We start from the raw sequence: 12,341 nt of genomic DNA, 5'->3' as shown, positions 1-12,341 counted from the left end.
TTACAAATATGTATAGTTAAATATATATTTACATAAAATAAAAAATTAGGTGCTAGGTGGGGGATGGGGTGGGGCCTCGTTGGGGCCATCTGCCCCTTGCTCCCGTCGATGTCTTGCCTTGCAGGGGCCCTGCCCCTTCATGGGCAAGGCGGGGTTGCTTGCCCTACTATGCGGGGGGCAGGGCAATGAGGTGCGGGATCCCATTGCTTATCCCTAATTTTAACAAAAAAGAGAATCTTTAGCGCCTTTAGATAATGAAAGTGTTTTTATCTCATCATTACAACTTTTTAAAATTTTCATACAAAATATAATAAATAATTTATTTTTTTCAAATTATAAAATAATAATAATAATAATATTAAAAAATAATATTTTAATAATATTTTATTTAAATTTTAAATTTTATAATTTCATCTCACGATCCAAACAAAAACTAAAAGAAGACTTGCGAAGGAGAGACTCCAGCCTAATATCATATTCAAAACCGCGTCGTTTTTGTAGATTAGCTTTGAAACGCGACATCTTTGCCTTATTGGGGTTTTATTTATTTATTTTATTCTGCAATACGCGTTATAACTTATATTAGAAAGAAAATAGAAATACTATATATTAGAAGTCACTGGAGGCAAGCTGAATCCCCTAGTAGGTACGCAAAATTGCGAGGGAGGGGGAGAGAGACGGAGGGAGCGAGTGAACCTCAACGATGTTTCAACCCAATAACCAGGTATGCTCCTTTTCTTCATTTCTAATTTTTCCCAGACTGTTTGGTTCTGAGAAATGTGGGAAAGAAAAAAGAGAAGGAATAAAGGAGAAAGAAACTTGAAATCGTCTTGTTAACAGCAATGGCTACATTATTTGAAATCTCTCTCATTTTCTCAGTAACCAAACGGGAAATTGGGGCTTCTATTGCTAGCCTTGGCTTCCTTCTTTACGGTTGTTTGAAACTTTAATGTTCAAGAAAAGTTTATGGACTTCAATACGGTCTTTTGCTTTTAACTGTTTTTTATATTTATATTTTTAGAGCGATTATTTATATTTTGGAGTTAAATTTTGCACTGGGTAGTTTTGAACAGCTCATAAATTATGGTTAGTGATATGAACTCGAGAGTTTCTGTCGGTTGAAAATCACTAAATAAAGAATATAAAGGGATAAATCAATTGCTTCGAGGGAATTGGACTCCAGGTTTTGCTCAAGGACTCTGCCATTTTACTGATACCCAGCCGTAAGGCATCTACTGCTTCTTATAGGAGCAGATCGTGATTCATGCCCAACAAGGAAAGTTGTGGAAACAAATCAAACGTAAGTGCATAGTGGACAAAATTTGCGGGCTACCCGGAGCGAATTGTTATATTAGGTTTGTAATGGTAACGATATTCGTTACAGAAAAATCAGTTTGGACGTCAGTATGCCCTTCTGGCACTGTGTTGTTGAAGTTATTGTAATTGCTTTAAAAAGAAGCAATTATTGTAATGGCTTCAAATGGTTGTCTTTAGTGTACAGCTGGCATGTGCCTTGTGTAATTTGCTTGGGGGAGGTAGAGTGAGAGTATCAGATTCATATATTTTAAGCTTTTCTAACCCCTAGGGGTTGGCTCAAGTGGTAAAGGCATTGGGTTTGGAGGTCCCAAGTCAAAGGTTCAAATCCCATTTGGTGCAAACAATTTTTAGAGGCCAACGGATTGTGGGATTTTCTCCTTGAATTACCTGAGTTGCAGTGGCGGGAACTCCTTGACGAGGGCTTGGTTACCCCCGGGATTAGATGGGACGCTGTTCCCAGACACCTGGTGCCAATAAAAAAAAAAAATTATCTTTTAAGCTTTTGAATTAGTGTTCATAGAAGATGGAAGTTCTTTGGTTAATTTTGGTGATATAAAACGGTTATGCTTTTGAATTGGGAAAACCTTCAAACCGAATGTAGTGTGTTGGTGAGTTTTACACAATCCATTGGGAGGGGACATGTCATTGTTTAATTATTCTTACTTTAGACCCAAAACGAAGTTACAAAATTCCTTTTTCTCTTACGTCTTTCCTTCCTTTTTCCTTTTTCTCAAGCCTCTCTCTCTCTCTCTCTCTCTCTCTCTCTCTCTCTCTCTCCGTCCTCACTATCCCTTCTCTCTTTGCCCCCCGTCGCTCTCTCAAGCCTCACCGTTGCTCTCTTTGTCCTCAAGCCCCCTGTTGCTCACCAAGTTGATCTCCATCGCAGTGGAAGGCTGTCGAAGTCCAACACAGTTGGAAATTTAAATTTTTTACGGGAGGTTGGAAATGTAAAGGTGGTGGTTTAGGCCGAGATTCATTGGATTTTGTGTAGTATTGAAAAAACAAGTGAATTACAACAAATTTGCTCTCTCTCTCTCTCTCTCTCTCTCCACTTAGGAACTTTGGAACATTAATTTTTTCAGCCCACAATGCACCACCCAACCTCGGTTGCTCCGCACGAAATCTCTTACACTCAAAAGCACAACCCAACACTGGTTTCTCCGCATATTCTTCCCAATGTAAATTTGCTTTAGTCTAAAACAATTTTGGATGGAGCTGCGATTGTGATTTACCGGTTTCGTAAATCTTCTCCAAATTTCTTTCCAATGTTAGTGTGGAAAATTTTGGGCGGAGCTATGATTTTTGTGAAGAGCTGTGTGGCAGTTTCTATTTATAAAATACCGTGCGATTTTTGTAAGATAAACATTTAATGTGGCAGTTTCTATTTGTGTAAGATAAACATTTAATGTAGACTACAAATCACTGGTGGTAGAGCTCGCTGGGTGGCAACAATGGCTGAACAAAGATGGGTTTCTATATTAGCGGGAAGGGTTACTATCTTTGTTGTTAGAAATGGGAAGAAATCCTGTGCGGCAATGTCTATTTGAAAATAAAAGTTATGCTGATGTGTCATTATCTCATTAGTTGGTGTGAACATGACGTTTGCACCACTTCCAGTTAGAAGAGGAACTCTTTTGAATTATGTATCCATTATTTGGTGTAAAAGGCATTAAAAAGTTGGGGTTTTTAAATGCCTTCTACATTGTGATTGTTATGGAGTGGTGCTTCATGTGCAAGAAAGCTGCGGAATCAGTGGATCATCTACTTCTACATTGTGATGTGGCTAAAGTGGATGGTGTGTTTAGAAGATCCGGACTGACCTGGGTTATGCCAAAATCAGTGGTAGATTTACTCGCATGTTGGATTAGACTTCATACTTGCTCTCAAGTGGCAGCCGCGTGGAAGATGATTCCTTTGTGCATTATGTGGTGCATTTGATTGGAAAGGAATGAGAGGTGTTTTAATAAATAGGGAATGCAATGTAGAAGAACTCTGGAAATTTTTATGTGTTCCTTGTTTAATTGGTTTTCAGCTATTGTACTTAATGGAGTGGCTGTCCATGAGTTTTTTTCCTCCTTTTTCTAGTATTAGAATATATTTAGGCGTTTCTTTTGTATACATCCTGTGTACATGGGGTTCGTCTATTGCATTTGATGAATAAAATTTTTACTTATATAAAAAAAAAAAGTAGGGATTTTTTGCCGGTTAGTTCTAAACCAGGAAAACTCACTTTTTGGCACTGACAAGTGACATGATAAGAAGTGGATATTAATTTGACAGTGCGTTGTTGCTGCGCTTAGTAGAGATCATAACACAAAAGCACAATTAACTGGTTAACAAGGAATAGTTGAATTTCTGATGGCAAGGTAATGCATTATTTTTTTTTTTTACAAGTCAAGGTAATGTCAGTGGGATATGTGCTGGACAGATAGCATACGACTTCCCTTTCTTGTACTTAGTCATATATGGCATGTATCTATAGCTTTACATATCTTGTAATTAGTCATAGCTTCTTTATTTAGACAGATCTTGTAATTAGTCATAGCTTCCTTATTTAGACAGATTCTATTGCTGTAAATGGCTTGATTTAGAGAGATCTTGTAATTCAATCCAGTTAACAGGTAATGCATTATTAATGTAATATCAAGCTTGTTCTCTTCTTTAAAGGAACTTATTTAGTTGAGAAGATTTTGGCTATAAATTGTCGTTCATGGAATGGTACGAGAGGGCGTTAACCTCAAGGGATTTGAAAACATTCGTGTTGCTTCCCACCACCCTATTCTGCTTGAAATATTCCTGTAATATTAAACTTCTCTGCAATTCAGCTTGTGGAAATTACAGAAATAATAATAAAGCCAAAATTAATAGTGAAAGGCAAGATTTTCACCATTGTTGTGAAAGTCTAAATTTTGATCTACCTGTAATGGAAACTCTATAAAAGTAGTTGAAGTGCTGTACAGAGCCAAAAGCTAATTATTCAGAAAGTTGTGCCAGATTGCATGTACTTTGCTGTTTTAAAAGTCTGCTATTCCTTCTGATTCCTTAAAAAGCTTCTCAGAGTTATGGTTAGAAATGGTAGAATCTCTACTTTTTGCCTGGCTGGTGATTTGTCATGTTCTTTGAAAGGTAATAAGAAAAGTGTTTCTAAATAGGCAATTGAAAAAATAAAAAAGTAATATTGTAGTAAACAATAGCTATCCACTCTTTTGCATTAAGACCAGCTTCTTCCTTTTTTTCTTCCCCTCCCCCCAAATATGCATACAAAAGTATCTTTTCTGCATGTGTCAAACAAAAATATTGAAAATGAGGGACAAATCTTTGTACAAGAGGCTGTTGTTTATGCTTTTCAAATAATGTCACTATCCCTCTCTTTGCAGATTTCATTTCAAACAAGGGCATTATCTGTCAAAGATTCATCAGCACTGACGCAAGTTGATCAAAATGAGACCAGTATAGTTGTGAGGGATGAAATGCAAAATGGAGGATTTGCGCATGCGGAAACTATCATATACTATTCCAAGGTTGTGAATTTTATACTGCGGAGTTGGTTTAAAATGTTTGTTTTCTGTGTCTAATTAGTAGAAACAATTGATCTTTTATGGAGCTCATTAAGAAATGAGTGATGGCGAAGATGCTAGGTTTTCTCTATTCCTTAGTTCATGGTAGATGATCCTCAAATAAATGACATCTCTGCTTCCCCCCCCCAAAAAAAAAAAAAAAAAAGAAAAAAAAAAAGGGATGGGGGGGGAGGCCAGAACTTCAATCCCATGCAGGTGCATGATCATTCACCTATCAAAATAAAAAAACAAGTTCGTGTTGTTTGTCATTTCTTACTGCTTCATCAGGTGGCAATGTAACAAACAAATGAAACTTTCTTTTTTCTTTGGTAAATTAAGCAAACTAAGTTCATGATACCTAATTTATGCAGAAACTTCAAGATGATCTACATATGCTAGGGATGAAAATCAAAGAGCATGAGGAGAATTTAAAATTTCTCAAAACTCAGAAAAGCAAATTAGATGACTCCATTCTCGATTTGCAAGGTATGATCTTTTCTTATTTTTAATAGATGCCACTGTCAATACAGTGCAAATCCATCTTAAACAAGTAAATGAATCCAGATGACATGGGAAATGACCACTTTATTAGACCTTAGTTAGATTCTGCTTATCTGGGATATAATTACAACTGTCATGGTGTAATAAATATAACTTTTAGTTAGATGCTGTTAAACATTAGATCAAGCATATCTCACTTGGGTGTAATTTTTGGTTGTCTAAGAAGATATGCGGGGTAATCATATATAAAGATGCTAAGAATGGCGTATGATTATATGTCATTCCAATAAAAAAAATCACGTCATTCTTAGCATCTTTACATACGATTAACTAGAAGGGAAATTAGTGAAGAGGTTTGTGGGAGTTGTAGCGAACTCAATAATGAAGGGCATCAAAGTTTTGATTTCCTGTTATGTAATCCACCTTGGATAGGAATAAATTTTAAAATTTTAAAATGTCTATGGCTTTGACTCTTTTTTCCATATTTGATTACTTACAAGTTTTATCTCGTTTAAATTTTAGTCAAAAGTCATTCTTCAAGCATTCCTAAGACTGAAAATGAGAACAACTCCCAACCTCAGCCTGAGGAGCAAACAACTGAACAGATTCTACGGCATGAAAAGTCTGCTGCTGGAATTCTGTGTCAATTGAAAACTCGGCATGGTACTCAGGCTTCCCATCTTCCATTGACCAAGGATGTGCTTGGCGTTGTTGCTACACTTGGAAGATTAGATGATGATAATCTTAGCAGGTTTGCTTGACTTTGCATTTTCTCCGTTTCTGGTATTCTGCATTATTCATGATCTCATCATTAGCTGCATTCGAGGTTTAATGATTACGATCGCATCCAAAATAGACTGTCATCTTCTATTAGCCTTCATCATTGAAACTTGAGGTGCCCTGTTTGCTTACCTGGTCGGGAATGGGGTATCCTAATTGAGGGACATCATGACAGGACTATTAACATTCTCTCACTATGCTTGACATAATTGTCTTTCAACTTATTTGGTCTGCAGGCTTTTTGCAGAGTACTTAGGAGTTGAGACTATGCTGGCAATTGTCTGCAAGACTTATGAAGGTGTCAAAGCTCTAGAAACTTATGACAAGGAAGGCTGCATAAATACAAGTTCTGGTCTTCATGGGCTTGGTGCTTCCATTGGGAGAACTTTGGATGGCCGATTTCTTGTTATTTGTCTTGATAATTTAATGCATGGGTCTCTCTTATGCTGTCTTTTTGTTTGACAATCTGACTTGTATTTTGTAAACCTTCTAAAAAACTTTTTGCCTCTTTCACAGACCATATGCAGGTGAGTTTGTAGCTGATGACCCTCAAAGAAGGCTGGATCTAATAAAGCCAAGATTACCTAATGGGGAGTGCCCACCTGGGTTTCTTGGGTTTGCTGTGAATATGATCAATGTGGATAGCACAAACTTGTTTTGTCTCACTGCCAGTGGGTATGGCCTCAGGGAGACACTATTTTATAATCTCTTCTCGCGCCTGCAAGTTTATAAAACGAGGGCAGAGATGGTCCTTGCTCTTCCTTGTATAAGTGACGGAGCCCTTTCTTTAGATGGAGGGATGATTCGGAGTACTGGTGTTTTTTCCCTAGGGAATCGGTAAGAAGCTCTGCTACCACAAGCGAAATGCAAATTTATCATCATTTATTCCATTGGGACAATCTTTCTCTTGCAAACTTGATGATTTGCTTGATAAGATATTTGCAGTATTCATGTAATGCAGATGCCTCTGTATCACACAGTTTTACATTGAAAGATTAAATAGCTTTCCTTTCTTCAGTGTTGCCTTCAATTGATTTTCTCTCTCTTCTTTCACCAGCGATCAGAAGTAGGAGTGAGAAAGAAAGGATTAACCGCACAATTATAAATAATACAAGAAACTGTGCTTTTGACTGAAATCTTTGATCTTTTTACTAGCAAATAAGAATCACTAAACCAACTTGAGTGGATTTGATATTCCTTGATGAATTAGTGATTAGTTCTGTGTTCAGTTGTTTTTTTCTATTGTATTTTTCAGTCGTACAATAAACCTGTCTGTTGTTAGGGAAGATGTTGGTGTGAAATTCCCAAAGCCCTTGGTAACATCAACTGTACCTGAAAACTACAATGAGGCTGATAGACTGGTCAAGGAGATGAAATGGAAAAAAGATAAGATGCTGGAGGATATGAAGAGAGAACAAGCAATCTTGGACTTAGAAAAGTCCAATTTTGAAAAAAAGAAGCAAGAGTTTCTCAAGTTCCTTGCTGAAAGCTCATCATATGCAACTCAGGTAATTGCCTTGAATGGATCTCAATTGACAAGTATTTGTGGCTTACATATGGAAGTAACTACTTATCAAAAACACATGGAAGTAACTTCTTTTGTTATTTTGACTAGTAGACATAAGTGATGAACGACCCTTGACAGATGCTTTATTAAAAGATGTTCTCACTAAGTTTTATTTGATTTCTTAACCTTGTGGGGTTGTGACTCGCATTCGAAAAAACTAGATTTCCCATAGGTGTTATAGATTAGCATCGAATGCTCTCATCATCCCACTTTTTTTTTTTATTTTTGTAAAAATTCTTCTGGTAAGTGGTCATCTGTCCACGACTTAAGTGTTCTCTTTATTTATTTATTTATTTATTATTATTATTATTATTTTCTGGGTAAGTGTTCTATATAGTTGACTGGTGTGTTTCTACATTTGTGGATGACTTCTAAAAGATTTTGGTCTTGATATATGCGCAGCATCAAAGTCAGGCAGCTCCAGAGAGATTCACCCCAAGATGATGTATAGGTCGAACATCTGTCCTAAAATTAGTACCAATGTGAGGTAATGAAGTAGCCATTAAAGTATCTCTGTCAGCTTGAGCTCTGACCGAGATCCATGCTTTCTGCTTTTTCTGGTTTTGAAAGCAGGAAAAATGTAGTGGGAAGGGAAAGGCATCCTTTTTGGAGGCCAGTGAGAGGATTTGCTTCTTCAATTTCTGATGCTGCAAAAGCACATTTGGATGAGTGAAACCCCTTGGAACTCAAGATGCTCATGGGTACATTGTAATGAATGGTTAAACTGTTGAAGATCAAACTTCTGTCCCAAAAAAACCAAAGAAAACCACTGACCATTAGTTGGTTTTACATCTCTTTGGCAAGATGCTTGCATTATACTCATCACTTTGCATGATTCATGGTTCTACATAAGGTAGAGTTTATCGGTGCATTTAACTAGTCTTGCAGTCTTATTAAGATTTTTCATGATATTGTTGGCACCCTAATAATTTCTTCCCAATAAATGTAATATTATTATCAAAAATCATATTCGCTATTAGTCTATTGTCGTATTCGCTATTGTTATTCTTTTTTATCTTATACCTAAGGCCTTGTTTGTTTTCGCATATTAAACGAGACAAGTTGAGATAAAAGTTAAAAATTAAATAAAATATTATAGAATATTTTTTTTTAATATTATTTTTATTTTAGGATTTAAAAAGTTGAATTGTTTATTTTATTTTGTATAGGAATTTGAAAAAGTTATAATGATTAGATGAGATGAGATGAAAATTTTTGTGAAAGTGAACGAGGCTTAAATTGTTTGGTGATTGTTACCTTGGACTATCCATCCGTTTGTTCCTACCACTTCAACATGATCTGTCGTGGTTGCTCTTTGTGCAAAACTGCCTCGTTAATTGTCACTTAAGCATAACAATCCAGCTTGTCAGATATTAAGCTGAGGACTGTTCGATCCTCAGATTTCTCAAATTGTCCAACAAATTCAAAACTCATTCTTCCCTTCATGCTTAGTAGATCTCTGAATTCCGAAGCTGGTGTGCTGTTGTAGACAACTAAAAATAAAACTTATATTCCTAAAAATATATGTAGTAGTGCAAGTAAGGATCGTTTCTATAGAAAGTATTTAGTCTAGTTTTATGCTAAGTGAATAAAGATTGGGGGGGTTTGAGTATAACGAAAATAATTTTAAGAAGAACAACTAAGAAACAATTCTAATTAAAGTATCGAAGTCAATAAAAAGAACAAACCTTGGTATAAGTCAACATTCATCATCAGAATTTTACAACTGATCATCGATGCAAATATATATTAATTCATACTTTGAATATTCACTGTTGGAATTATTTTTCTATCTCTCCTTAGTCGTAGTTAATTAGAAAACAAGCGATCTAATTAACCTTAACCACTAAACAATCCAAGACAAGCGCTAAAGGTTTAATCTAGTAGCAACTTTAAGAATTAGAGAGATCGATGAAGCTAAACAACACAAGCACAAGCGGTTGCATTTAATTTCGTTGAGCGTTCTTCCTAAGATCTAATAATTTATGATGCAACAAATCATCAAAACTTATTTGTTTCACAAATTAGAGGGATCAAACAATTACAGATTTGATGTCTAATCTAACAGTAGATTGCAACGAATAATAAACTAGTAGGCCTCCTAGTAATTAAACAAGACAATCATGAAAATAGGCATAGAAAAACATTCCATACTCAAAAGCATAAATTGAACACTAAAAACAAATCAGATATCACAATTTTATTAATTCCGAGGCTTCCGTTTCCTTCGACCAATTATGAAAGTTTAGTCACACCAAGTCATCATGAAAACTGGAAGGAAAAGTTAGAAAAGAGGAGAGAGAGATGCCCTAGTCCAATGATTTTCTCCTTTTACACGTCCATGCCCCCTTATTAGAATCTTACCAAATCTCTTAAAATATTCTAAACATTATCCTCAAATAACCATATCCAAATCTGACTTAATTAAGGGAAATATTAAAAATAAAATAGAGTCCTAATATAACTAGGAAAGTTCTAGCTGTAATTTTCGTGCACCAGATCTTCAAAACATTTGCAATTAAATCACATATTTGAATTGCACGATAAGGCCGAACGTTCTGAAACGTCAGCAATGCAAGTGCGTCAACTTCAAGCTAGATTTCGACCTTTATGCAGTCAGTATCTTTCAAAACTCAAAACATGAAAGTTGTAGATATTTGTCTTGGTGTTCCATAACATCTTGAATAATCTCAATCGGAGCTTAGATGAGAGACTTATGCCCAGATTACGAAGTAGTGTTGAAACTATCTAGAACCGCCTAATTAGCTTCGTTTTGCATTAAAGGACTCAGTTTGCTTCCTAAATAAAAATATAAGAATAATGAGTATATTTAGGCACCAAATAAGTATAAAAGACTAAACATTAAGAGAAAAAAATATGACACTTTACATTCTCATCAGAAGCTCAGTGAATTTCGCCTCTCAAAAGGCTTGCAACGTGGGCAGGCATTTAGTATTGGTTTTTGGACCTCTACTTTAAGACTTGGAATCAGAAATAGATAAAATATATGAAAGGAATTTTACAATATTTATAATTGTATAAGTGAATTTGAATGTTGAGAGATTCACTTTAGGCATTTTATCTCTATTCCACTCTAAGCCCTAAACTTTGAACAAAAATTATAGAAACTTTCTCAATCAGATGCATAACCAACCGATACAATATTTTTGTGTCATTTGACATATTGTAATACACACATTAATATCTCTAAAGAAAATCAATCTCCCATATGGCCAATCCAACCGGCCCGCGAGGCCCATCATTGACCAAGGGAGGAAGTATGGGCTTGAGGAGAGAGAGAGATTAAGGTGAAGAAAGAGAGAGCTTCGGACTTGAGATAGAGACGAAATTGAGGCAAAAGAGAGAGTCATTAAGATTAAGGGTCCCCTTCCTTCGTTGAAGGGTAAAAGGTGGAGTTTCTTTATTTTTTCTAGGGTGGTTGCCAGTAGAGTTTCAATATGGCTAAGGATTTGTCAAATCTTTCACTCATTGAAGAAGAGAAACAAAAGGTTAAGATCACGACTGAGGATCTTCTTTCAATTTCTAAACGTGGAAAACTCTGTCTTATTGTAAAAATACCTGCTGAGAAGGATACAAAGAGGCTTTCAGATATATGATGATGGCTAAGGTATGGCAAACATAGGGTCAATTTTTTTTTAACAAAAGTTGGGAAGAACTTATTCTTGATTGAATTCCATGAGGAGAATGACAGAGTCGTGTTCTTAAAGGACGACCCTGGTCTTTTGATCGTTTTTAAATATGTTTGAATGAATTTGATGGAGGCACAACGGCAAAGGACATCACATTCACACATGAACCATTTTGGGTTCAACTCCAAACATGCCATTAGCTAGTATGACGAAAGAGTATGGAGAAAAATTTGGTGCAGCGATTGGCACAATCATGAAAGTTAATTTGGATGAGAAAGGCATTGGCTGGGGTAAGTTTTTGAGGATCAAAGTGCAAGCTAATATCACAAAGCCCCTGGTTAGAGGAAGGTTCCTCTCTATAGGGGAGAGATAGTCGTGGATCCCTTTCAAATATGAACGCCTGCCCCTCTTTTGTTTCCAATGTAGAGTCATTAAGCATGAAGGCAATGCATGCTCAAAGAATAACAATGGTGGAAGTTTATCAGAGAATATGAATGATCAATATGGTCCATGGCTTAGAGTTGGTGCAGACATATCAGCAGGTTTTGGCAGCTGGAAAAAAAGGTGGTGAAAAGTTTCAGGAACAGACCTCTGAATCTCGACCTAGAATTTTTTCCGATGAGAACTCCAATGAATTTAAAAAGGAAAGTATTTAAAGGAAGATTAAGAAAAGGAAATTGCTAATAAATCAGCCCGAGGATTAGAATCAAGAGAGTGTGGCTAGGGTCAAGGGAACAAAGAATCAGGAGGAGGAAATCATGGAAAGTTGACGGCTAACACCCTATTTGGACCTAAGAATTTGTAGAATCAAAGAAAGATCCAACCCCACATGGAAGATTCAGCAGCCATACCAATCTCGATCAAATCTGGTAAGGATCTTTCCATAAATATCAAAGGTCAAAGCAATTTGATCAGTTTGGAAAAATGGTATACAGATCATGGAGGGTTGCTTTAGAAAGTCCCTACGTG

At 36.1% G+C, this 12,341-nt stretch overlaps 1 protein-coding gene across 8 annotated transcripts; it reads left to right on the top strand.

Moving 5' to 3' along the window:
• The first annotated feature begins 597 nt into the window (after positions 1-597).
• LOC109007580 (protein DEFECTIVE IN MERISTEM SILENCING 3-like) lies at positions 598-8,538 on the top strand. 8 transcript variants are annotated; one of them, XM_035686518.1, is made up of 9 exons: positions 598-724; positions 4,695-4,838; positions 5,246-5,360; positions 5,898-6,126; positions 6,392-6,583; positions 6,672-6,992; positions 7,438-7,663; positions 8,125-8,173; positions 8,296-8,538. In XM_035686518.1, exons 1-8 carry the CDS (start codon positions 704-706, stop codon positions 8,164-8,166), a joined length of 1,290 nt encoding a protein of 429 aa, XP_035542411.1. In that variant the 5' UTR covers positions 598-703; the 3' UTR covers positions 8,167-8,173; positions 8,296-8,538. The 8 variants fall into 8 exon arrangements, with proteins under 8 accessions (XP_035542411.1, XP_035542409.1, XP_035542410.1 ...); XM_035686516.1 differs by having other exon boundaries at positions 6,392-6,589; XM_035686517.1 differs by having other exon boundaries at positions 8,125-8,209; positions 8,296-8,507.
• The last annotated feature ends 3,803 nt before the right edge of the window (positions 8,539-12,341 follow it).

This window comes from Juglans regia, chromosome 16, assembly GCF_001411555.2.
Source record: "Juglans regia cultivar Chandler chromosome 16, Walnut 2.0, whole genome shotgun sequence".
Classification (NCBI taxonomy): Eukaryota; Viridiplantae; Streptophyta; class Magnoliopsida; order Fagales; family Juglandaceae; genus Juglans; species Juglans regia.
This window is presented reverse-complemented; position numbering and strand designations above follow the sequence as displayed.